At 43.5% G+C, this 27,148-nt stretch overlaps 1 protein-coding gene across 1 annotated transcript in view; it reads right to left on the bottom strand.

Annotated features, from left to right (window-relative positions):
- FANCD2 (FA complementation group D2) overlaps positions 1 to 27,148 on the bottom strand; it is a 53,114-nt gene that overhangs the window by 13,907 nt on the left and 12,059 nt on the right. Inside the window, exons 13-31 of the mRNA XM_086470649.1 lie at positions 26,416 to 26,451; positions 25,890 to 26,033; positions 24,624 to 24,758; positions 23,111 to 23,242; positions 20,962 to 21,069; positions 17,702 to 17,811; positions 16,241 to 16,298; positions 15,415 to 15,540; positions 14,012 to 14,085; positions 13,783 to 13,923; positions 12,509 to 12,609; positions 11,685 to 11,800; positions 10,226 to 10,334; positions 8,232 to 8,330; positions 5,403 to 5,512; positions 3,787 to 3,933; positions 2,541 to 2,657; positions 1,506 to 1,634; positions 1,191 to 1,306 (exon numbers count right to left, since the gene is read on the bottom strand). Of these exons, the coding sequence (XP_086326775.1) occupies positions 1,191 to 1,306; positions 1,506 to 1,634; positions 2,541 to 2,657; positions 3,787 to 3,933; positions 5,403 to 5,512; positions 8,232 to 8,330; positions 10,226 to 10,334; positions 11,685 to 11,800; positions 12,509 to 12,609; positions 13,783 to 13,923; positions 14,012 to 14,085; positions 15,415 to 15,540; positions 16,241 to 16,298; positions 17,702 to 17,811; positions 20,962 to 21,069; positions 23,111 to 23,242; positions 24,624 to 24,758; positions 25,890 to 26,033; positions 26,416 to 26,451 (2,108 nt within the window). The remainder of the gene's footprint in view (positions 1 to 1,190; positions 1,307 to 1,505; positions 1,635 to 2,540; positions 2,658 to 3,786; positions 3,934 to 5,402; positions 5,513 to 8,231; positions 8,331 to 10,225; positions 10,335 to 11,684; positions 11,801 to 12,508; positions 12,610 to 13,782; positions 13,924 to 14,011; positions 14,086 to 15,414; positions 15,541 to 16,240; positions 16,299 to 17,701; positions 17,812 to 20,961; positions 21,070 to 23,110; positions 23,243 to 24,623; positions 24,759 to 25,889; positions 26,034 to 26,415; positions 26,452 to 27,148) is intronic.

The following is a 27,148-nucleotide window of genomic DNA, read 5'->3' as shown; positions in this document are numbered from 1 at the left end:
ACAGGTAGGAGCCAAACAGGGAGGAAATCTGTAGAGACCTTCATTAATTCTTTGGACTACCAGTGTCTGTGAAATCATTCAGTGAGGGTATGCATTCTGGAAAGGCTCAAATGCATCCATGTTCTAGATCTATAGACTGAATACATGGACTTGATAATGGTAATGCTCAAGCGCACCTTTAACACACAAGTCAATTAACAATTGGTAATATAAGAGTGCTTGGTTAAATGTATGCAAAAGGAGTTGTAATTTGGTTGTTGGCCTTAAGTGCTGGACAGCTAGCCCCAGTATATGGCTGCCTGACCTACAGCAAAACAGAATTATCTAACTCTCTATCCAAACTAAACAGCGAAACTGATCTTGAGCTGCCTGTGGTTACAACATGAGTCAGGTTATGTGGTTTACAAGATGGGTACACTCTGGAACAACTAACGTTCATACTGGCTAATGAGAAAATGACCAATCTGGGAATAGCCAGGAGTGGATCAGGGTCCCTGAGGCTCCAGTAGTGGCCAGCAGGAGAAGGAGACCTCAGACTTCATACATTTTTTACACAGTTGCTACTGTTTTTAAATACAAAGGTAAAACACTTTCCACACACAGATCTAAATTGGGGTTCAGAAAAGACTTCCTGGGTTATATTATCAGATGCAGAGGTCAAATCCAGGCTGCACACGCATTGCTGAATTTGGCATTTATGAATCCAGTTTGAGTGCATCAGCAGCACAGGCTTTTCGTCAACAAAGTACACATTCATCCTTTCCCATTGGCAGAAGAAATTCTTTCATGGCTCAGGATTCAGGCAGTGACAATTTAGCAAAGAATGAGGGGAGTTACTGGGTAAGGAAATCCAAAATCCCTAGGCAGAATGGGAGTTGCACAACTAGGTGTGCCACTATGCCATTTATGCTGGTCTCAGTCCAAAATTACATTGAATTCTAGCCAGTTCAGCGCCTCAACATGCATTCCCCGTTAACCACATGCAGTTTTATTTCAGCTCAGGACCAGGCAATGAAGCTTGACATAACTATAAAGTGCTTGAAAGTCTCCAACCACTGCAGTGTGTTGTTCTGCATGGCTGACAGGCCATTCATTGGGTATGAACACCTTAAAGAAAAGGAACAAGAAGAGGAAGCAATAAACAGATTATGCTCATTTAGGCGACTATGTATTCTTTTGTTTAAACTCACCAAGCAAATAGGGAGCGAAAAGTTAGTAACAGCTGTTGGTAACAAGAGGACATCAGCTGGTGCTCCTGGACGTTCACTTCTGGGTCATCTTCCACACCCCGATTTTGTGTAACTGCCTTTAATACAGAACAAATAATTCACTAAATGCTATTCCAAGGAAAGAAAATGGCACAAAAATCCATTTCTGTAAATTCCATATTTAAAAAACCTGAAGAAAACAAAGCCACTCTCTTTTTCCCCAAAAAGAAAATAAAAAATGCGTTTAGAGGTGACAAAACTTGACAGTTTTTTGAGTAAAAATTGCTGCCCACTGACCTGGAAGTAGTTGTGCATGTTCTCCATGTGGCTGCACAGAGGCTTTAGTAGCTTGACTACACAGGTAGCAACTTCCTTTGGGGATCTCTGACACAGGTGGGAAAAGCCAATATCCTTGTAGCCTCTTTCCTGCAGGAAACCCAGAAGATTAAAGTCACTTCATCAGCCTTATTTGATAACAACTTTGCACCAAGTGCTACCTCTTAGACTGCTTCTGAGCAGTGCAATTCCTGATGTCATACACTCAGTAAGGAAGGGTCACAGAGTAAGGAAGTTGGCTTCTGCTGAGCAACCAGCATGAACACAGACAAGTGGATAACTTGATGAAAAAAGTAAAACTGACATGACACGTAGCTCTTTTATAGAATCATAAAATCATTTAGGCTGGGAAAGACCTCCAAGATCAGAGCGCGCAACATTTTACTCAATACACTAAGAGAAGGCAGTCTCTGCATGTGGGAATTAAGATGGCTAGAAAGACAAGGAGAAAGAACACTGAGTGTGATAGAGTCCATCAGGGTGTAGTGAATTTCTCATAGTTTAATGCAGTGGTCTACATGTTTACTTTCCTCCTGAAGGCATCAGCCAGGAATGCAAGGAGACACTGCACTCAGAGTGTTCTTCTAAAGACTGCAGAAAAAGAAGAAGCATGGATCCAGCAGCTTCTGTTAGATGTGGCTGCTATCTGGCCTACCTAACCTGAGCTGCTGCCTGAACAGCAGAGACAGTCTCCCCAAGGAGGGCTAGGAAAAGGGTCACTTGAGTTTTGAGGCCATAAGGCTTTCCCTCAGCTGTATACCCTTTCCTGAGACATGCAGAGAACCAGATGCAGCAAACACTTCAGCGAGGGAAGTGGTACAGAAGTCTCTTTTCAAAGAGCGAGTGCTCCTCTGACATACAGCTGGGTGTCAGACTTCCATTTAACTGTTAGGTGAAAGTAATTCTGAAAAACATTCCTCTTGGGAAAGGCCTGGAGGCCACTGATGTGCTCTGCCTCAGCCCAGGTCTAGACCCATTGGCTGCTGCTGTACTTGCCTTTGGAAAGGGCACTCTCCTTGTGGAGCCTGGGGTCAGCACATGTTCCAGCTTCCAGCACAGGTCATCCAGAAGAAAGCAAAGCTCAGCAGGCCCCAGCTGCACAACTTCACGAGCCTGCAATTACAAGAACAGTCAATCCCAGGACCCAGATGTAATTGTAGTGCCTTGAAGCTCAAGTTCACCCCCTCCATTTCCAGTTATGACTCCTGGCTTAGCTAACCTCAGCCAGGGACCTATTTGGTGAGTGCTAGGGTTTTAGGTCTCCCCCATTGCAGGTGTGGGGCACTGGTTCTGGTTACTCAGAGCGTGAAGCAAATCTGGTCCTCCAAACACAGCTGAGGCAACATCAGTAACACTTAAGTACCGAGAGAACGAACAGATTTATATACACCGACATTGAAAATAAGCTCCTAAGGATAAAAAGAGGTTTAAGCCCAGAAAGTCACAAAATTCACCAACTGAGTAATAGTCGAGAAGTAATTTGAAATACCACATAGCCCAAGAGACTTGTCAAACAGTCTTCCAGTTAGCCTGCGACCTGCGTGCAGAGACAGCTGTCCTTGGAGCAGGCCAGGCTGTACTCCAGCCTGCCATGGCCTTTTCACGTTTCACAAATCTTACTGTAGCCTAACAAAATTAGGCTCCAGATGGACTCAGCCTGCCTAACAAAATTAATCACTTCTGCTTTCCACACCCATAGCAATGAAGTTTTATATAAGCTCTCAGATGATAAACAGCACCCTGCCCACTGAGAGTACGTCCACAAAACCAGTCCCACATTTGTGCTGAGTCTCTGATCTGCTGATGCCTTGAGACACTGGCTGTTTTGCAACACAGGCTTTACTTAAATGTCATAGGTTCTTTTTAATAGGCAAGCCGCCTCTTAGTGTATTTACCATCCTAGAGTTCAGCAGCATTCAGGATTACAGCCCCTTTCTTTCCATTAGGTCTATACATGTTATACTGAACCTTTTTTCCTTTTAGACAACATTTATATTACTTTGTATTTAACGTTGCTACACTACATGTCTGCTGTTCTCTCAAAGTCCTCTTTATCTCAGTGCCTTTAAGTACTTTGGTTTCTTTGGGGGCAAATTCTCTCCCAGTGCCTAGCTCACAGCCCTGGACCAACACATCTTAACATCAACCTTCTGTTCATTTTAATGGAACAGAAAAGGGACAAGGCCTCAGAAAGACAGCGACACAAAGCCTTATCAGTACAGTTTTACACTGTTCCATTCACCTCTGTATGCATCTCTGTGTCCAAGACAGATTTTGTCAGCAGCCCACAGTGGAGTACAGTGAACACTTCAAGGTCTAACTCTCGGAAGTATGGGCGATAGCTCTGCAGCTGTGCCAGAGGATTTCCTGCCTCTTTCTCAGCAGCAGTCTGAAAAGTAAATGGCAGAATTAACATTGCAACCTGCAAGACTATAAGACTTTCTAGCTCAAATAAAGCTTTTTTATTTTTTTTAAACACAGATTTCTATATTTTGTGCCAGGGTGAAAAAAAAAAAAAAAAAAAGACTAAGAAGAATTCATGATAGCTAGTAGCGAGACAAGCACAGAGTATCACAGAATCACAGAATGAGAAGCATTTTCATTTTGGACTGCTCAAGTCACTAAAAATTTTCTAGAAAAAAAAATACTTAGGGAACTGGAATAATCTTTGCTATCTCCTTTCTGTGAATCAGTGGCCATTGTGAAACCCATTCTGGGCTTGCACCACGAGCACCCATAAGCACCACAAGAGATGAAGGCATACGGTTTTATCTTTGATAAATACCAGGATAGTAAACTATGGGATGCTCTGTTGCTGCTGATTGACAATCTGGAATTTCTTAGAGATTCATTCCTGGCTGTTGCAGGAGCCAATGTATGTTAGATGTGGCTCACAACAGGATTTCTGTATTCTGTTGTCCTGGGCTGGGCACATCTAAGAACTAGTCTGGGACCAGTACTCTAGTTAAGTAAGAAAGATTAGATATTTTCCTTCCCAAAACTATTTGAGACTTTGCTTATTCCCTGTAACTTAAGTGACTTTGTTACCATACCTGACTCAGTTATCATATCTGTACTATAGCAGGGAAGTAGAAGCATATTTGCCTGACTGATAAATGGGCTCTGAATAACATCTAGTAACAGTGACAGAAGTGGGGCCTTGTGGGATGCTTATGAGATCCCACGCCCCAGGATGCTGAGCCCAAAGCTGGGCACACTTCCCTGGCTTCTCTCTTTCAGCCAGCCTGCATTCCAGACATGATAACAGTACTGTAAGAGCTTATTCAAAAGAATAAGAAATAAAATTGAATAATTCATTAGTTGATAGGTTTGGGAAGTAGTTCTTAGCATGTGATGAAAACAGATAATTCTAAAGATGCCTTATCATGAATACATTGATTAAATACCTCAAAGGAAAATTTGCAAAACGAGCACCAGTGCCTGAAGCAGGCTAGAGTCTGCAGGAGATACGGTCCTTACTAGGGTTTGTCTTGTCCAAATTCATCTCAGTTTCTGACCTGAGTCCAGGAATGGCAGGTTACTGCAGCAATTTGAAACGGGACACTGGCTCAAAATAGAAACCTTTCATAGTCTTAACCAGAGAGTAACCAATAGAATTATTGACAAACCTGCACATTTGCACTGCCCTGAACCACGCTGCCTGCTGGAGAGTGGCCAGCCTCTGCAGCAGACAATTTTCAGCATTCAGATGGGAGGCAGGTGTCAGAAAGCAAGTTGAACCACTTGACTGTGATTAACTTTTTAAATGAACAACCCCTCTCTCAAAGCTTTTGTTTATGATTCTATGTTATCTTCCCTAGCCTGTCTTTCTTGTAAGTCCCCAGGGTATACACCTACCTTCTCCAGCTCGGAGAGCTCAGTATCAGGCTGGTTTCCCTCAGAACTGTCATCTGCTTGAGAACGATCTGCAGAGCCGGCTTTGCTGGCATCAGTCTTTTTTTTCCTTCCTTAAAGGGAAAAGCAACTTCAGAAACAAAGGCTACATTGCGCTCAATGCTAGGCAGCATTTGCAGCCAGGGAAATGGCACAGGCTGTACTTCAATCAGCCCTAAGAAAGCATGGAGCACGCACAGGTTGTGTGTCATCCGTAGGCAGGACCTCAGTCCAAAAGAGAGTCAAATGCATTTGGGGCTCCCCCACAACCAGCTTCTCTTTTATAAGATCACAGTAAGAAATTAAAGCAACTCTTACTGTTCTTACTGTAGCTTAAACATTATGAAGTGATTGCAAAAATAAGTGGGACATCATCTTAAAAAATGCTTGAACCACAATTGAATGGTTTTTCTTCAGACACAGTATTGAGAAAGGAAGCGGACCTGGAAAAGAAAGATAAGACACAGCTACAGAAGGGACTTGCAGGGATGCCAAGCCAACAGCAGAGTAACTCAACAAATTCCTTGCAATGGTCTCCACTGCTGACAACGGTAAGGAGATTCTGAATACTTGACATACTATGGAGCAGAGAGATCAAAGAAACAACATTGATTTCAAGTAATTGCACAAGATGCATTAGACCAACCAGACAGCCAATAAGACACCAGGGCCAGGTGACATTCACACAAGGTTCCTCAAAGGCATTCAAATGCAACATTTCAGAACTGGTGGCTGCAGTGCCAGAGGACTGATAGCTTGCGAACGCAATTCCTCCAAATAAAAAGGGATCTAATGAGAATCCAGAGACTCAAAGACTGGCGAGTCTATCCTCCATTGTTGGGAAAATGGCAGAGCTGTCTACCATATAAAATAAGATCACTGAGCACACGGACATACAGTCTGTTGGGGAAAAGTCAGCAGGGCTTCTGCAAAGGAAAACCTTGCCTCACTAGCCTGCCAGGGTGCTGGTATCATGTGGATAAAAGGGATCCATCACCCAGAAGAGATTTAGATTTCATAAAAAACTTTGGCAAGGTTTTACACCAGAAATGATTAAGGAACTGAACTGGAATAGAGCTTTTTTGACTGAAAGCTTGTTAGAGGAGAAGCAGCAAAAGGTAGTACCTAATGTGCACTTTTCAGATGGAATCAGCCATTGAGTTCTTCAGGAATCAGTTTTATTCAACTTCATAAGCAACCTGGATAAGAGAATGCTCAGGGAAATCCCCAAGTGCCAAGTTTGGTATACACCTTCATCTGCCATTTTATAGCTGCTGTGCTGCTGAGCATCAGAGACTTCTGCTTTTGTATCTCTCTGATCCTTTCTGGGGGCCAGGCCATAGATGAATTGAAACAGTATCAATGAAGCTGGATCTTTCATTGCATTGTCTTTGGAAGAGCGGAGTCAGACAGAAGAAGGTATATTATCATTATAAATAAACCCTCTGAATCAGACTGGAAAGTGAATTTGCTGTGTATCTCCCAAGGAGCTCCTTGCTCCCTTTTCCTCTGAGAAATAGTCTTAGGCTAGATTTTATGACAGTGCTTGAGCTGTTCTAATGGTTCAGGGGTAGTCCTGCTCCTTCTACTACCTCTTTCTCCTGTTCCCAGCCACACACACCTGACAATTGCCTTGCACTGACTCAGGAAGCCTGACCACTGGTTAAGCAGTCAACTTGTCAAAATAGAAAAAAAAAATAACATAGTAAAAAGTAAATAGCCAAAAAGCTACCATGTAATAACACGGGGCAGGGAATCAGGCAGCTGAGAGTGCAGGTGTGAGGGGGAGAGTGAAGCCTTCCCCTATTTGTTGGCATTAAACTATTTAATTTAGCTCAGCTACAATGAGATGCTGCACACCTAAAGGAGGAGCAAGGCTGGTGTCAAAACTGTATGATCTCAAGGCTGCAACCCATGGTCACAGTACTCACTGATTTTTTTTGTAGGCAAGACAAGCTAAGCTCAAGAATCTCTTGGTCTGAGCTTACTAGTCTGCTCCTTCAAAATAAGGTATCTAAAGTGATGGATCCTCTTCTTCCCTGCAGAAGATAGTCACAACTTTCTTTTCTGCCTTAATCACTCTTAGGTGACAGAACCAGTCCCTGCAGAATGGGTTTGGCACAGGAGAAGGCGCCTCTCTAATCTGTAGCCTCCTCCCATTGTTTTCATTGAATGGAATGTGAATTCTTGTCCAGTTTGGCTCAAAGGCGGACGTGTTCCCAGGAAATGTTAATCTAAACTAGAAATAGAACTAGAGACAGAAAGAGCAAAGCAAATCTACTTCAGCTTGGAAAAAATGAAAGGCAAGTTCTGTTTTTTCTCTGTGGGAGCTGGCAATGGGAAAGGATGAAGGAAGCATTTCCTAGTGCAGTAGACCCATGACAAGGTTCCTAAGAGAACAGTCAGGTACAACCTAAAGGTCAGGGATTTGCAAGGCAGCTCAAGCCACAGGTTCAGTACCATACAATTGCACAAATCCATCAAAAGCAGAACTTACTGCTGCAGAAAAAACTTTGGCAGGTGAAAACGGTCAATGAAAGGTCTAGATTTTCACTGTTAAATGCTAAGCATCAGCTTTCCCAAGGAGATAGACTATCCAACACCTATTTGGAGTAGGATATTTTTACATCTCCACTTCAACTGCAACAGGAGTTGATCAGAGAAGATTTTGAGCTAGATAGACCTTGCCAGGAATCCTGTGCTTTACACACACACAACTGCAATGGCTACAGTGCAATATGCCAATCAAACCCCACATCACATGTTTGCTTAAGTGTTTTAAACTTTCTTTACCGTTCCTTTTCCTCACTGGCCCAACAGCATTAATGGATGGTACGGCCTCCAGGGCTTCAGAATCAAAAGTAGCTGGTGGTGGAACATAACCAGGGGCTGCTGAAAGAGCCAAAACATAGAAATTGGGTTGGTTCAGCTCCTGAATTACAAAATACAGGAAGATACACATCTAAAGGAAGTATCATACATTTCACCATCCTGGTGAACTCCCTCTGGTCTTATGTTTAGATGCATTTAGCTCCAATTAGCCTTATCTTATGTCGACACACCACTGTAATTACAGCTCTTTGCATCTCTCCAGCAAGGGAGGATAACAAGTGCTCAGCTGTTGTTGGACATCTGTCCATGTCAGTGAAGCTTAAAGGGCTGTTCTAGCACATCCTAGCCCTTCCTGTGCTGGCCTTGCAGTGCTCTCAGAGCAGCAGAAAGTGTAGAGGCTGCACATTATTTCAGATGAAGTTGGTCTGTTGGTTTACAAACACAGCTCTTAATGGATAGCTTGTGGATAGGGTATGTGGAAGGTGATGCTGTATTCTTCATTACGTTTATCTTATCAAAGACCTTTTCAATGTAAAAGGAGATAATAAGTAAAGAGGGAAGCCGTAAACAAGGACAGACACAAACCTGGTAGACAAGGGATAATGGAGCCAATGCCAAAGATCAAAAGTCTCTGGTTTGTAATTGATGGGCCATTAAGAACCTCCAGGTATGACTTTGGGAATGGACACCTGGACTTTGTAAATGATAAGATGGGAGGAAAAAGAGGAACTGGAGGATTTGGGATATCCTGGCAGGGGGGCGGGGGGCAAGGATAGAACTATGCAAATTAATGAAGGAATGTGCAGGCAAGTGGAGCCGGGAGGAACTAAGAGGGTAATGGGCAGAAACAGTGTAAAAGGGACTGGCCATGAGTAAAGCTTCACGGGTCAGTAGAACTGTGCGATCAGTACGCTTGCCTGACTGAACCCTGTGCCTGATCACCGCAGTCTGTCCTATCTTCTTATTAACTACTTTCTTAACTATATGTCAGTGTAACCTCACTATTCTCTGCATGTGTGTGTGCGCGTGCACTGCGAGGACTAAATGTCAACTACTGGTGTGACCTGTGTGAGTAAATACTGGGCCAGGACCTACAGTTGGACCACCCTGAGCCTGTGGTGTCAGCGACTGGAGTGAGCAAGGGTCTCAATGTCAGTAGTTAAAGGTGCCATAGTTCTTGGGAGCATCTCTACAGGTCACATAGACATTGTGGGTGGAGCCTGTGCGATAAGTGTGTGAGCGTGCGTGTCTGTTTGCTAGCGAGCAGAAAGCTGGAATAGCCAAGGAGTAGGGGACCCATGGAGCAGATTAGAGGGCCTGGGATCTGGGCAGGCTATTGGGCAGACCGAGGGTCTGTGCCAATACTTGTGGGATGTGCAAATGTTCATGTGCTTGTGACTGTAGAGTGTGTCACGTGTGTGCCTTCACTAGTGAACTTCAGTCTTAACCAGCTGAAGAGCAGGGTGGGGACTTGGCTGTCTGTACTTATGCTTTATGAGAGTCCTATACACAGATGCCATTGAAGGCAGCACCTTGTCAGTGGCAGTCCATGCAGCTATGTCCATCAGCCTGGTTCAGAGACCCTGGCATCTCCATGCTGGGCTCCATCAGCTAGGCAGGAGGAATTCATGGGCCTAGAGCAGCTGGAGGCATCAGATTCTTATAACATCTCTTAACAGCTTGTTACAACCTGAATACTGGAGAAACACACTGTTTCTTTAGGATAGAGGCTGGTTTATTCCAGTATCCACCATACTTGGGCAGAAGTCTGCCTGGGAACAGTCAAAATGCCACTGGACTCAAACTTGAAAACAATTGCTGTCTATGCATGAGCTCTTAGGCTTGTCTAAAAATGCAGTATGTATTACCACATGCTTCCTCCGTTGATGTTTAAGCCAGTCTCCTTCACTTCACAGCTGGTGCAGGCCCAGAATGTACAAAGGTTTCATACTCACCTGCCAAGCATTTTTGCAGCACGTTCTGCAGCTCTGTGATGTTCTGTAATCGAGTCAAAACCTTCCCCTTCATCTCAGCGTCCTGTTGCTGGCAGAAGGCATTTACAACCTAGAGATACAAACGAAACCCACTGACTTAGGGAGATTTGTACCTGCATTTACTACTCTTTCTATTCTGAATAGCATCCTCAAGTCCTGAATAAACACACAACACAGCGCAGTGGCCTGTGTGAACAGATCCAGACTGCATGAACAAAGCTCTTCAAAAGCCCATGAGAATATGGACATAATTGGTGCAATGTACAAAAATCAATAGAGCTACAGGTCTAACGTTAACTGAAGAAGAGGAATTAGCAGACAGCACATTGTCGACTTCTGTGCTGCTTGTGGCTGTGGAGACCGCTTGGCACTTCCCAGGTCCACCAGAAAAGAAGTAGCCCTGGGAGAAGAGCAGGAACAGGGAGGACTGGGGATGTGGAACTGCACCAACTCTGACATAGCTCATGTTATCAGAATAACCTTAGCAGGGAACATTCCCACTGACCACCGATGTTAGCAAACACATGGTCCAAATCTGCTTGAAGGCACTGCACTTCACCCTTCTGTAAACTCAGAGGTACAGAACAAAATGCATAATCACAACCGAGTTTGCAAGGGACCTGTGGAAGCCTCTAGTCCAACACCCTGCTCAAAGCAGGTCAGCTAAACAGGTTGCTTAGAGCCTTTTCTAGTGGAGCAGTGAGCATCTCCACGAAAGGCACAGCTTCTCTGGAAGTGGAGCACAACCTCTCTGTTAGGTAACAGAAGACCACAGCAAAAGACCACAACATGCCCTCCCCTCTGGCCTCCCCTCTCCAGGCTGAACCACCTCTGCTCTCCCAGCAACCCCTCACACACCATGTGCTCCAGCCCCTCATCAGCCTGGTGGCCCCTGCTGGACTCACTCCAAAATGACACAGCCCCAAACTCAACACAGAACTGCAGGCAGGGCCTCACACATGCCAAGAAGGCGGCAACAATCAATGTCCTTGACCAGCTGGTGACTCCTCTGCTCTCCAGCATGGTGACACTGACCTTTTCTTTCTGATGCCCCCTTCATAGTTTAGAAATATATTACCTCATAATTTAGACATGTATTTGGGATTTACAGCATCCTCCCTGTAACAGCAAAACCGATTTTCATAGACCGAAATGTGCCAGAGTGTACAGACTGCAGCTGAGCAGCAGGTGGAAAATTCACATCAGCAAGGCAGCCCTTAGAGCCTCTGTCCAAGAAAGCAGAGTTGCTGCTAGCAGCAGGATAAAGGATAAATGATAATAAAGAGAAGAACACCAGGACCTTGCTGGAGAAGGTTTCCAAGAGGCAAGACTCTTCTTCGACAACAAGAAGCCTAGGGTTAGTGTTGTAAGTGCTACTCCTCAGTGACACTCCAGAAAGTGCAGACAAGGCTCTACTCACCTCACGAAACCAGTTGAGAGCATAGAACAGGAGTGAGCACAGAAATTCCCGTTCCTGCTTGGATAGAGAGTCCAGCTTCCCTTCAACCTCCAGGTCAGTCAGGTACAGGGGGCAACCTGGGACAGAGCAGGAAAAGAACATGATGGGCTGGGTTTGCTGCCCACCCTTTGGTCTTTGGACAAAGGCTCTTACCAAAGCCTGTGTCAACTCCAAAGGCTCTTACCAAAGCCTGTGTCAACTCCAAAGGCTCTTACCAAAGCCTGTGTCAACTCCAAAGGCTCTTACCAAAGCCTGTGTCAACTCCAAAGGCTCTTACCAAAGCCTGTGTCAACTCCAAAGGCTCTTACCAAAGCCTGTGTCAACTCCAAAGGCTCTTACCAAAGCCTGTGTCAACTCCAAAGGCTCTTACCAAAGCCTGTGTCAACTCCAAAGGCTCTTACCAAAGCCTGTGTCAACTCCAAAGGCTCTTACCAAAGCCTGTGTCAACTCCAAAGGCTCTTACCAAAGCCTGTGTCAACTCCAAAGGCTCTTACCAAAGCCTGTGTCAACTCCAAAGGCTCTTACCAAAGCCTGTGTCAACTCCAAAGGCTCTTACCAAAGCCTGTGTCAACTCCAAAGGCTATCTGGAGTAAGCCTCGTCAGTCACCCTATCCCCAGAAAAAACAATTGTCTCCCTCACCTCCCTTCCACTTTGTGGGCAACAGAGCAGCTCAGCCTCCTTCACAAACCACACAATTCTTGCTACAACTGCAGGAAAGTCTTTGCAGATCTGGGACAGGAACAAGTCTGACAGACAGACTCTAGAAAAGGTCCATTTCCCATACCTAACAAGGCATCGATCTCCTCCAGACTTCCATTGTTTTGCTCTCCAGTGTAGAACCTCAGCAATCGCAAACAGGGTGACAGACATATTGGTGACACTACCCTGGGGGGAGGGGGTGAGAAAGAAATTTAGTGGGTCCTCCAGAATGCCCATAATTTTTCTATTATGTCCTATGTCCTCCCCATTCCTCCCCATGCCACCTTGCCTATGCCTTCTATTTTGCTTCTTGCAAGTCCCAGTGACACAGAGCAGAAATGCACCATTCAGTTACAAACAAACAAACAAAACCAACAAAAATTTGGGATCATCAGTTTTCTGCAAAAGCATGTAAGGACAGAAAAACTGCTGCAATGGACAAAAAGTGGGGTCTGATTTATTTCTGGTAGAAAGCAAAATTGAATAATTCAGAAAGAACTGTAAGAAATTGTGCAAAAGATCTAAGCAGTGAAGAAACCTTCTTGAATGTTTCGGAGCATGCTGCTGCTCCCATTCTGAATGAGGAAAATTATAGTTTTTTCCATAGATGCATGTAAAGTAGCTATATTTTATTTCAAAGTGATCATGTCTTCTTTTAAGCACAACTGAAATCTCAACAAAATCTTATGACAATAACTTATGCAGGATATGAAGGTGCCAGTTATAAAAAAGAAAAAAAAAGCCTTTTATTATTTTTAACTTTGATGCCCTGCTGTTTAATTGGATGTTTTTATTTTTTACATGCTTCCTGTTCCATTCTCCAAAGACAAAGCCGTATTTCTCAGTCAAATTTCACTTGTGGCTGCAAGTTTGTGGTTTTGCTCTGGAGCACAAGTCTACGTTATCCAACTACAACTGAAGTGTAGTTGTAGAGAGTTGTAGAGAACGAATCGTGTACTATTGGTGCAACTTCTTGGTGACTCTCTATTTGAGAATCATTGCCCAAAATATTGATTTTACTACCTCGAGGTTGCCTATCTATCTCAATATGGCATTCAATATCACCACAACACTAAAAGAAAGAGCTACCATTCTCATATAACAGATGCAGCATGACTTACCCAAGATCACCTAAACACCCTGAGCCAGAACAGACTGCCAGTTCCCAATCAGCTTATGCCTCTAGACCTATCTGAATACACCTAACAGCAAGAGAAGGAAAAGAACACCTAAAACTAGCAAATTCTCTGAAAACTAGCAGCTCCTTATCAGGCACTTTGGCAGGCAGAGCTGATAGTAAAGTGCACCAAATGAAAACAATTAACTTTGCAGTCATCTCATAGTTAAGTGACAAAGTACCTTTTACTTTGGTTACTCATTCCATCAGTGACCCTGCCAAGATCACTCTGTGACACCAACGGTAAGAGGTTAATAGCAATTGCTCCCTGACTTTCCTCTTCATCCAGATTATACAAGGACTTCACTGGGAACAAGAACGAACTGCAAGGGAAGACAGATGAGCTGTTGTTAATGAACTCAGTTCTCAGTGACAGAAGCATTACAAATAACTAGCCAGTGATTAGCATACCCATCCACTGTGGGGCTGAGATCCACCACAAAGTCACTGGGAAAGTCCTCCACTAAACTCTTCCCAAACTCATCCTATAAAGAAAGGAAAAAAACCTGCTCAGCAAAGGGACTCAGTGAAGAAAACCTTCAACAGCAGCAGTGGAAAATGCATAAGATAAGGCCAAGCAAAAGTATCCTGGAACAGTCACAGCAATGAAGCCCACTGCCTGCAAGGAGAGCCAAGGCCTGCCTTTGGCGACAAAGCCCGGAAACATTCTAAGCACGCACAACCAGTTTCTTCCCTGCTCTTTGGATGCTGGCTTGTCTACAAGTTCTGCAGTGCTGCAGAGAGGCAGAGCAGCTGGCTGGAAGAGAAAAGCAGCCAAGAGAAGTTCTCTGTCCTAAGAGCTGATCATCAGAATGAAATGGCTATAAAGTGTTGGCAAAGTTTTATTTCACACAATGTGTCCCACATACTCATACTTCACATGCTTACGTTATTAGAAACAATTAAGGGAGAAGTAAAGCAATAGATGTGACAGTCTGGACAAACAGACAACAAAAAGACCCCAAAAAATCTGCACAAAAGTTGTGAGAAGCTTAGCTTGCTTTTGCATTTCAGTCTTGCACAGAAAAAGGAGAAACCTTCCTTCCTTTGCTTTTCCTCCTTGGAGCACTCAGCTGGACCTCAGGAGACTAGCCCTAGGCACAGAGCTGTTTAGAGTGACTGCCAGCACTTCACAGCTCCTGGTCACCTTCCCTCACTGTGACATGCAGTTCCTCGACTCCATAACCAGCAGGTGCAAAGAGCACTTGTGCCACAGAGAATGATCATTCCACAGCAGCCCTCAACGCTCTCCTTGCCCCAAGATGGCTTGCTACCGTCCTGGCAGGCACAGCACCCATGCAAAAAGAGTCCCCAGCAAGAAGAAAGAGCTGTCCAGTGGCCTTCACAAACGTTCCTATTACCATAAAATACCATTTATTTATTACCATAAATGACTGTGGCTCTTGCAAATCCTTAGGCATCAGATAACCTTAATAGTCTGACCAGAAGCCAATTTCAATACTAAGTTTAAAGTTCTTTCAGATTCTACTTTTATCTATGAGTCTCACAAGCATGCTCTGAAATGTCATTTAATTTCCTTTAAAAGGCTTCCCTGTTGTGATGTGTAAGTTCACCTAAAGGAAGCTGTTAAAGCACAACGAGGAATCTATCACAAACAAAAAAAAGCTGAGAGCGCTGGAAGAGGATTTTGTATCTGATCAATCTCTTACAGGATCTTAAGCACACCTAGAACAAAAAGAGAGTTCTCAGATTGGAGAATCCTCAAACTGACTCTGTCCTGCCAATGCCTGAAAAACATCATGTTTCTGAAGAATTCATTTAAGTGATTAAGTTCAAACTACTCTGCAACATACCAGGAGCTGCAAGTCCAAATTCCCCTTCTGCTTCTCAATCAAATTGGCAAGTTCATCATAGTACAGAGCCAAGACCTCTGGTGTTTGCTCACAGCAGAAGCCCACAAGTTCCAGCAGGGTTGAAAGCTGAAAGAAGAAAAAGCAGTGTGGAGAAATGCGTAAGGTAAATGGATCCAACTCAAGCTTTTATCTTGAGTCCTTTTATGCTAATTTACTCCAAGGCATATCCAAAGCCTCATCTCTAGGGTAACAGCCCATGGTGACTGGTCTTGCAAAGACCCAGTTTTAAGAAGGAACCCATGGGTCCATGGGTCTTTTAAGGTCCTGGCCTAGCTCCACCATGAAATAACACAAGACAGTCTGCCCAGGACCACCCTTAAATAGAGTGCCAGCCTAGAAGAAGGTTCTTCAACAGGAATTAAGGAAAAAGGCCAAGGATAGGCCAACCCTGCGCAGCAGAAGTACTAGATGGCCTGCAAGGCACTGCTGCCAAGCTGAGAGGAAGGCTAAGGTTGCCACTGGCTCACTGAAGCAATTGTCCTGCTTCTTTCCTTTGTGTTTGAAACAACTTCTGGATAGAAGACTGTCACTAGATGGCTGCAGTACTGCATGTCCTGGACTAGCAGCAGGCAAGACTATAGACTTTTGTTTCTCCAAAACAATTTCTAATAGATACTTGGCTCTGCAGTCAATGTACAAGAATCCCAAGCTCAGTAAATCTAACTCGCAGACACACATACTACTTCAGTTAAGACTGCGTTTCCAGTCACATCTCCTTGCTGACCATATTCTCCCTCTCTCCCAGTGCCCCATTCTTGGTACTCACCTGCCCATCACGCTCGCTATTCAGCTCTGGTTTCTCCGATGAACCACCATCTCCATTTCTGAAAGCAATTGATAACCTTGCTTTTGTTGCACAACATTTAAGAGATGGCAAAACCCGTAACACACATAAGGTTCTCTCTCCAGAAACTGGAGAATTGTGCATGAAAAAGATATTCTTTGGAACACTATTAGGAAAAGACCTGCTGCTGTTTGGGACCTTTGGGACAAGACTCAACATCTTCTTCAAGGATATGCTTTTTCTAACCTGTTGAAACCTAAGCCCTGTAGTTATCCCCTCTTCTCAAAGCCACGGAGCCTCGCCTTACCATAAGCCTAATATCTATACTTTTTCCTCTGGTAATTTGGCTTTCAAGTCTGTCTTCTTCAATCTTTTTCTGAGGAAATCAGACAGGATGCCAGTAAGATACACAACGATCCACTGTGATGCAAAGACATTTCTCAAGTGCCAGCAGACAGATTTTCCCCATGCATTTTGGTCAGACTTGAGTGGGAAGGAATTTCTCTACAGGTCAAACAGATGCCCTGGGGATTTGCTCTTTTCTCAGAGGCAAAGAACATGCTCCACCTGCTGGGGTCATCTGTGTGCACTTTACTCTGCAAACTCCCTGTCACTGAAGGTGCCTTGATGCACTGATGACCCCACAGGCTCTTCTGGTTTTTTTTCCCCCTGTAATTCTTATTTTAGGATCTTCTAGATCTCCTCTTGAAATAACTATATTAGCATACCCTGCTGAGACTTGAACCAGTGCCTTTAAATTAGTGACTCTGATGCCAGTGCTATGGGAGCAACCATAAGGAAGTCCACTGACTCAGGGCCCAGACTTAGGATAGGCTTTTCACTTCGTGTTATAAACAGCAGAAGCATTTTATTAAGAAGTGCAAAATCAGCAAGCTAAATAATGCTTCCCAACACCAGTCAAATCTTTATTTTCCAAGTGCTTTAATCTTTGCCACAGCTCTTGTCAGGAGTTTGCCTGGTTTACGAATCCTGTTTGTAAACTATTTATACAGTACATTGGAAATTGTCATGCCAATGCCCAGCACAGCAGTAATAATTTTTCTCCTTACTTCTCTTTTAGATTTCCCTGTATTCAAACGTGGAGCACATTAGGTTATTCAGCCTAGTGTCAGAAGTTGATCTGCAGTCAGTCCACCACACTGCTCAAAGTATTTTCCCAAGCAGTAGGTCCTGCTGGTGCTAATCAAGGCATCCACGAATAGGCATTGACAAGAAATTTTGGATGCCTTTGAGATTAGCAGCAGGTGAGCAGCATTGAACAGGTAACACCAAACACCACAGTCTGCAAAGTGAGTTTTAACTTCCCGGATTTGATCAAGATATGCATGAGCTCGAAGTCAACGCCCCCCTTTCTTTGTTCCACTCCAGGTTTGGTCTGAACTGAAAGCACGTTATATTCATCTTTGCCACAATCTTTCTCACCTTTTTAATGCCACGCTGCCTATCATAGTAACAGCACCAATAATCCCCATTTGTTTATGGTTGGGAACTGTGCTGGAGAGCCATTTCCTGATCACCATGTGCATATCATCCTAAAAAGCAAGACACAGATCACGTCACCACAGAGGTACTTGTGTGCATCACTCACAGTTCTGTTGGCATCTTCACTTAATGTCATCTCCAAAGGCTGCAGGAGGATGGTTTATTTGGATTAGATTTGCAAACGGAATGCACATTCTGCAATTTCCTTTATTAAGAAAATACTTTAAGTAACTTTAGTCACAACTTTAGGTAAGGCTGAAAACAGCGTTAAAAGTGACTTGCTTTGAGTTTGCTCTAATTACTACACAGAACACGTAGTTGGTTCAGGTTTCATCAATAATTAATAGAAGAATATACTAAAAAATAGCAGATGGTCTTGGAGCCCTTCACACACAAACAGCAGCTGCAGAGCTGCCCTCCAAAACACTGTGAACTTCAAGAGGCAAAGGGATGGAGCAGTTTTTGGTGAAGGTCCAAAGAGAGCTGTAAGTAACAACATACCAGGCACCTGGGATTAAGACATTTCTCATGCTGCCTCCCTTGTCCCCTGGCTGTGGGCAAGTGTGCCCTTTGCAGTTCTTTGCAGCAGCTCCGTAAGCCCACAGTAGGTCTCAATGCAGGATGCTCTATTTCAACAGCTGTGTCGAGCAGCTGAATTGCTGCACTTTCCCAAAATGGGGACATACAGTTTTGAAGACTTCTGAAAATCTGGACTGCTAATGATAGACTAAGAGATTTCCCACCACTGAGAGCATGAAGCATACTCAGTCGCAGAAGCTTCAGGAAAGTCGGGAGACCGGTCTTCTGGATAAGAAGTTCTAATACCTGCTGAAGAGATTGAAGGCAAAGCACACAAGAGTGTCTAGAAAATCAGCCACGGGAATCCAAGCTGCACCTGCGCTGCTGGCAGAGGAATGCTAATCAAGAAAGCAGTCATCTTGAGAGGTGAGGATGGAACAGTTGAGCAGAGGCTAAAACAGGGCAGCCAGCAGGCGGTCGATAATAGTGTCTCTGACAAAGGGATATGTTCTGCCTGGCCCCTTAAACTGATAAACTGTAGGTGAAAAAACCCAGAAACCTTAGCTAAGCAGACAATCATGGAAGAAGGCTACCAAGTGGGTCTTGACCAAAGATAAGGGACAGCTCAGCTTCCTGGTATCTAAAAGTAGCTATCAGGAAGTAATTGATTTCAAAGCAGGGATAGAACAGTGAATGCACTAAGCAGAAAACCCACTTATTTTGGCCAGTTACCAACAATCCTATTGCTAGCTTAAGCAGCGATCACTGCAGAAGAGCAGCATCGCCGTTATGAGGAGCAGCATTCCCAGACAGCAACGCAGCATGTGTGAGAACTCGGAAGCAGCTTCATAAAAACAGCAAAGCTCTTGCAGGCCACTGAAAAACACTACGGAATCAAAACAGCCCTGGTTGCATTGATTCTTATTAACTCTCCCTACTGGTCCTGCAAAGGAGGAGGTAGCCAATACAGAGATCCTCAGGGACTGAGAGCTGCATGAAAAGCACAAGCTCCAACCAGAGACGGGTTTTAAGACAGAGGAGATGAAGGCTCGAGTTATGCTACACAAACTACCAGTGCCAACAAGATCAAACTGGTAGCAGAGAAAAGGACAGAACATGTTTATGCCATTGTTTCCTGACCTTCACTAGGCAAGATGCCTCTGGAACGGCCTGTACAGTGCAAGGGCAAATGCCTAATCTGTCTGTAGTGATTCTCGTGTCCAAGAGGCATCGGTTTTACAAGTACAGTTAAGAGAAGGCAGAGAGGAATTTGGTTCCCCGGATACTGATGTCTTTGGTAATCTACCGCTGGAGTCTTTGGTATCACTGAGGACAGAGTCAAACTGCCAACCTTGGACCTCCACAGTCACAAACTCTCAGCTCAGAATAAATTCAAGAGCTTACACTCCTCCCCTTCTTTTCGCAATTTATGAGGGTGACAGGCAGAACACTCCTTCTTGACAGCTAGTCCTTCTAGGCTGCAAAGTCACCTTGTGTGTTGCCAAGGCAATTTTCACAAGATGCATGTAAGAAAAAAAAAAAAAAAGGCTTGGGGATGTGGGGGGGAAATCACTGAGGAAAGTAGCTCAGAAAGGAGCTAAACCTGCCACACAACTGGAAATTTTGGCAGTGACGAGCTCCATCTTAACAGGGCAAGTGGGAAGAAATGACTACAGACATTGTGTTTTACATGCCGCAGACCAATCAGGAAAAGAAGAGCAACAGTTCTCCAAGCTAGCATGTGCAAACATACTCACAACTAGGAACTATGCAGGGACTCAAAGACAGACAAATAGTCCTAATTTCTAGGAGCTGATCTTTATGAATGGGAAGATTTTAAACCCAGACATCTCCATTGTGAAATAAATGTCTTTGAGATATTTCTTTACCTTTATCTGATCACTGCCATGCTCAAGGCATCAGAATCCAGACAAAGGTATCCAATACCACCACTATTACGCTGCAAGCAAGTCATACAAGGTATCCTGTGTAAAATGAATACGAATTTATGAATTTAGACAGACCAGATTTGGTAGCTTCTCGTGCTTAAACTAGAGGCACAAAAGGTGTGAAGTCTACCACCTGACAGCAGAGTCCCCTGTTCTTTGTAGTTCAGTTCTAACATGAGAATCTTTGCTGTGTCTGATGTACAAACATTAAGCAGCTGAACTGAGATTAACATCTCTGGGAAGAAGCTGCACTATGCTTTCTGAATGCTTCCAAGTGATGGAGAAACAAAGCTTGACAAAGAGGCTGCTAAATTCACACTTTGGCCAGTCTTCAAGGCTCAGCTAGACAAATCCACAATCAACCTGACATCATGTTGGTGACAGTCCCACTTCAACTGGGAGGTTAGATTAGAGACTGCCATAAGGCCCTGTCCACCAACATTTCTAAGAACTCTACCTGTCTTAGATGTGCAAGAGAAGAGGACTTTTCTGGGAAAGATGTGATGTATGCAGTCACTCTGATAAGCCCTTGCTATACAAGGTGGAAAATCTGGAGCCGCAAGCTGGCTTGCAGCCACTTGGGGAGAAGAGCATTTTAAGCTGAAGGACATCCTGACGTCAATCACTGTTCATAGGTGAGGCCATCATTCACACAACACAAACTCTGGAAGCGAGCCTAACAAAAAGGATCAAGGCACAGCCTGAACTCCTTTCTGTTGTGTCTCTGCTTACCTGAATATAGCTTCCTTCTTGCCTCTGGCTGAATGCTAGTGTGCTGAGAATGTAGAAAAGCTTCCGGATCTGGCATGGATTCAGTTTCTGTGTAGAGTCTAAAATGGTCTGCAAGACAGAAGCCACAAACTAGCTCAGAGGTATCAAAAATCTCTTTCCACATTCCCAAAAATACATCAATTGTCAACCACAGGGAAGACAATTAACTTGACCTTTTTTTGTACATGCAGGAAAAAGCTACATTCAAATTAAATAAACATAAATACAGAACTATTGCTCTGGCCTTAATTATGACAGTTCATTTTATTCAGAGGCTGAACGGGAAGAACAATCTGGCTACCATAAGCATTTGGGGCATGCTCCAGTCCCATTAGTGACAGCTGTTTATCCTCTATCACAGATTTGGTCACAGGATTGAAAGTATTTGACAAAATGAACATAGGTTTTTTAGTAATATTTCCATTACAAGCCCTGTAACAGTTAAGTTGTTAACAATCCAGGGGTTGAATTTTCTGTGCTGTCTTGTATCCTCAGGATATTTCTTCTTCCAGTGCTTCAGTGAAAAACAGTCCAGCTGTTTCCCACAGCCACGCTACCTTTCCTACCACTGACATGGCATTTTGCTGTCATTATTTTTCTCCTACTACTGGCCAGCTTCGGGCAGGATTTGGAATGAGATGTTGAGTTTGACAGGATTAGATAACCACTTTTGCAACCCTCAAGACAATTCACCCAGTTTTAAGATTAAAAAATAGCTGTTTGGGGAGATGATTTGTGCTAAGATCTGCATGTTCTCTCTGTGCTGGAGAGGCTCCAGCTCAGTGTCTAATACGCCAGGCATCTGCTGCTCTGCAGATCTTTTTACAGGTGACTGGCTGATGTCTCAACCACCCTGAGGTGCATGTCAAACAAGGTACACTGCCAGACTTTGAGGTGTGGCCAGAGCACCGATTAATCTGTTTCACACACAAGCTTTGGTAACGCATTAAAGGTCAGCCCATAGAAACCATAAACTGTAAATGATCTGCCAGCACAAGAACATGCAAACAAGGTCAGGAGGAAGGTCAGCAGGTCTTAGCGGACTGCTGTGAGCAAGTACCACCCATCGCACTTTGAACAACACATTCAATTATGAGCAGGAGTTTTAGGCTGTCTCTTTCAAGGACTACTTTCAGCCTGAGTCCTTATCACATCTTCCCTCTGCCAGGAGGCAAGCGAGTCTCATTTCTTCCTTGTTATACCCATCATGTGTGACAGATTGCACTGCAAATTCTTATGGCAGATCCTAATGCCTTTTTAGCATATTTTAAGCAAGCAATTTACATTTAACAATCAACCAGCTAAACAACAAAGAGTATATAGCTTTCCCACACTGTGTACTTAAACTACAGAATCCATCAACACTAAGGGGCCACCAAAAAAAGTCAGAGGGGTGGGTGGAGTACCCGTACCCACACTCCTCAAGGGCTCTTACATACAGGGTGTCCTTAAGCTACAAATCACCACAGATGGGGGAGTGTTCAAGGAGTATTGCTACACGCTTATCTTGCTGTTTTGCTCTTCCCTCAATCCCTGCTTCTGCTACTTTTGGAAATAGGTGACTGGGCAGGCCTGACCTCCTTGTCATTCTTAGGAGTCAATAGTCCATTTTTTAATCCCCATTGAGTACTTTCTTCTTTTAAATTCTAGGACATAAGGTTTTTTCCATCCCTGCCAGGAGTTTTTGTTTAGGATTCAAATACTGGCTAAAGTACTGTCAGTCTTTCCATGTGATAAAACAGGCAGTCCACAAAGGGGGCAGGTTTTTGCCAAGTATTTGAAACGCAAAAATAAAAGACAGCATTTTCCTTCCATCATGCTTGTCTTTCCATGCCTGCAATTTAAGCATTCTCCAGCTACAGTGAAGGGTAACCTTTTTTGTCCATCTCTATTTCCCCTGTCAAAAAAATCATACAGTTGTCTCTTACAGCTCGTGATTTCGTAGCAGACACCTTTCACTTCTGACCATTGCATTACTCAAGACAGACAGCTTTTACAGGTGTGAGTTGTTCCAACACCTTTCTTTCTGGAAAGTACTGACCTGTTCTGGATCTGAGGCAAAGTGGTGCAAGGGACCTGAAATATAGTATGTCCCCAGAAATAGACATACCTTCAAGAAGCTGGCATAGCGCATCAGCAGGGACGTGTGCAGCATCACCAAATCAGTGAGCACATCCAGAGAAATGTCCAGTTCTGCCTCGTTTCCACTGCACACGTGAGTCACCAAAGCAGTCACAACTTCCTAAGGAAGAAGCCCACAGAGAAACCATAGTGAAATATCAACAGAAAAAATGTCTGCCCTATTTTTCTCATATAGAATATGTTGATCAAGTACAGATAAACACCCTGAAACTCAATCATATTATTCTAAGTCCTTTCTCAGTTTGCTCTTTGATTCTTGATATACACAATAGTGACTATCTCCTTAAGCCTCAATCATATTCAGTTCTAAAAGCTCCCACGATTCCATAAAGCAGCTCTTCAATATTTTCCTGCCTGCTTGCAAACTGCAGCTTCTGCTTTTTGCTACCAACACGTAAGATAAAAATCTGCCATTTTCTTAGGCACACATAACACTGCACCATACCCAGGAAGACATCACCTCTAACTTCAGCAGTTCCAGTGTCTTCACAATCTTCACCAACAGCAGTTCAAAACTGACATTTTTGTTTCAAAAAAATTCTATGGCCTTACTTCAGCTGACTTCTGGACGAGAATCTCTCTCCACTCCCATTCACAGTCTGAGTGTCTAACTGCTAATACAGCCATCCTCTTTTGAAATTCTTAACATCTCAAAGCATTACCAGACTCACTAGGTTGTTGCAGATTACACTGTATGCCTTCGCATCCCAGGTTTTGCCCAGTTGCTTTTTGTCTGTCTATTTGTTAAGTTTGCTGTAATAAGTAATACAGATACAATGCTGGAAACAGTCTTAATTATAAATATACTCTGTCTAAAAAACTGCAAATACATTCAAAATCCTGTGCAGAGCTGTCTTTAATCCCCAAATTTTCTAATGTTAGCATGTCTGCAGGAACTCATGCTCAGAGCGGGAAGTCTAGTCTGTGATCATTTCAGAGTACGCAGCAGGAGTCAAAGTTCGTCAGAGCTCTGAGGGAAATCTGTGTAAACTTTTTCATCACAGTAAGTTATCCAAGGAAAAGGAAAAAGTTTCAATACGAACTATAACAATGGCTTTTTAAAACAGAGTGTGCTCAGAGTGACTAGGTAAGACAGAACAGCAATATGGATTTATGAATAAATCTTCTCCGTGACCCTGGGGGCCAGTCCTGACTTCCTGGCTAGATCTGTCAACTTGTTTCATTTTTGAATTGCAGCAAACCCACCACAGTCCCCTCTGCTCCTTAATTATTCTTCGTTCTGTCACTTCTGAGGCCTGTTTGTTTGCTCCCTGCTCCTCCCAGCAGCCTCTGTGTTTGAGTCGCTTGCTACCAGTCTTGCTGTGATTATTCCCGTTCTCCTGCTCGGCCTACTCTACAGCGTAGACCTCTCTCCAAAGGCTTCCAACTGCCTGAAAGTCTCTCCCCCTAAAGGATCATGACACACATTCTAGAACACACTGAAAACACAAATAAAACAGAAGCCATCCGTCACACTATACCTGCTGGCAGTAAGAGTCAAAGGCTGCAAAAGCTTGTTTGTACATGCAGCTGCCAAAGGAGACTATGGCTGGGTGTGCAGAGTGCAGAAACAACTGAGCAAGTGCTAGGATTGAAGGGAAGAAGTCTTTGATAACCTGAAATACAGACATCGTGAAAGAGGAGATTATTGCCGCTCATTTTAAACACACTCAGCTCCCTAAAAAAAGTGCATGCTGCAGCTCGTCCTGAAAGCTTTGTCAAGTTTAATGAGCGCTTTCCTGCCTTCTCTGACTGTCCTCTCTCACACAAACAGGCCAAAAGAAGAGATAAGGCACACCAGAATGAGTTTCTCCAACCCCTTCCACACAAAGGATTTACAGATTGGTTAAGAAGCCAACGTGCAAACCTGCAGAGCTCACAGCAGCATATCCCTTACGGGCGACACCAGTAAAGTCACATTACAGCAATGTACCACGAAATAAAAGCCCCAGGACAGACACACTCTTGGCCTGACTTTAACAGAAGGACTCCACTACATCAAGATACTCAGAAAAATCTAAGTTAACTTTCAAAGTTAGCTCAATTACACAGAGCTCCTTTGAACAGCAAGTTCTTATTCAGATGTCAAGTGGCCTGATTTACTTTATCTTAACTTGTTCTGGAAGCAAGTTAAACTAAAACTGAATTAAACCCACTTATATTCAGAATAAAATGTGCCTACTTAAGGCATTATTATAGTTCAACTAGTTAATTTTATACACATAACTCAGCATTTCTCATCTGTCCTCTACCTCCAACAAGCAGCACTGTGTCTTTTTTCATTGATCTTTTCAGTATTCTCATAGTAAATGGTAGTTTACATTACATTACAAACATACGCCCAATATATATATATATATATATATATATATATTTAGACCTAGAGACCATTACACTTGAAAAACAGTGCATGTAAACATACGAGCTCCTAAAAATACTGTGGGAGACAACATCATGCCCGGAATACACAGTAGAGATCTTGGGCTAGACCACATCTCTTAGGCTGAGAGGTTTTGCACCAAAATAAAAAGCCCATCCAGTTCCGAGGAAAGCTCATCTCTAAAATACCATGTGACAGTTACAACAGAGGACATATGCCTTGGGAGATTGATCTGGAACCAAAAACTAAAAAACAGAAGTAACTGTACATAACAGTGAATAATGCCACACAGGGTTAAATCATCATCTGACAAGATCTTTGAGAGATAAAAGAGAAGAGGGAGTCCCAAAGCACAATCAGCACTGACCGTTGAATGATTTTGGAAGGCATTCTGCATGAGCTGTTCTGGCATGCAGCCCAGTCGAATTTTGCTCCTCAATACCTTCTCGGTTTGCTTCCTGTTCTTGGTGTTTGTAGAATGGATCAGCAGCAAAACTATCAGATCCAGAACCTTTTAGAGGAAATAACCGCCAATCATTATGCTGAAAAGATATTAAACAGTCCAGACAACTATACACTTTCAAATCACAACTGAGACGGAAATCAAGAGCTCAAAAAGCCCTGACAGCCACAACTGTAGAAACCCCTCATCCAACAGGACAGGATAACCCTGTCCATTGACATTTACAAGGGATGAACTAAGAGTTAAAAAGAAAACGGATAGATGTTCTACTAGGAACAAGTCAAATACCAAAAGAACCACCCACGCAACATCACTGGCCGTTTCTGCTCCAACTAGAAAAATCTCTTCATCTACAACCACGAAGAAAGCCCTTGAAAACACCAGCAGAAGACAACACTCCCAGAGACAAGTGCAGAGTCAGAAGTATTACCTTATGGTCAGATACAGACGTGCTGTTCTCAATAGCCTAAGAGCAAAAACCAGAAAGCTGTTATGCCACAGTACGATACTATATTCCAAAACCAAATCAAAAAAGGCAGACTCTAAAAGAAATACTGCTCACAGATTTCTCTCCTCTACAACAGGACAGCTATCAAAGCCAGCAAACTGGATCTTGCCAACAGCAGAGAATCCAGAAGGCATTAAAAAAAAACAGCACAAAAATTCAGCTTGAACAAGGACGTTCTCAAATAACATCATGCTTGAAAAAGGAACTAAGGTACTGAGCAATGAAAAGCTGAGGACAAGAAACAGTCTCATGGTTTATATTGAAATGCAATTTAAAATTAAATTTAGCCTAATACCAGCCAATATTGATATCTTGCTGGACATCTTCAAGCACCTTAAGGCTTCACACAGCTCAGTCTTAGCATATGGGTACACAGTTCTGCTCTCTTGCAGACAGTAAAAAAGCTAAGATTATTTTTCCAAAACTCTCTAGTAAACCAGGTTTATCCTGCATTTTGTGATCTGGGGTTTGTACAGTGGAGCCCAGGGGCCACTTTGCAAGCACTGTCAAATCAGTAACTGAAGAAGAAAAGACTCCTGAAAAAAGCACTGCTAATTTGGAACACAGAATGAAATCTGTATCAGCAAAATTAAGGGCTAACGTTTGTCTTTTGATACCACATTTGGTTACAAGAAAGGCTCAGGCTCAACCTAGG

This window comes from Leptosomus discolor, chromosome 9 (assembly GCF_034619465.1).
Source record: "Leptosomus discolor isolate bLepDis1 chromosome 9, bLepDis1.hap2, whole genome shotgun sequence".
In the NCBI taxonomy this organism is placed as follows: Eukaryota; Metazoa; Chordata; class Aves; order Leptosomiformes; family Leptosomidae; genus Leptosomus; species Leptosomus discolor.
The sequence above is the reverse complement of the archived record's forward strand: the minus strand, read 5'-3'. Positions and strand labels throughout refer to the sequence as shown.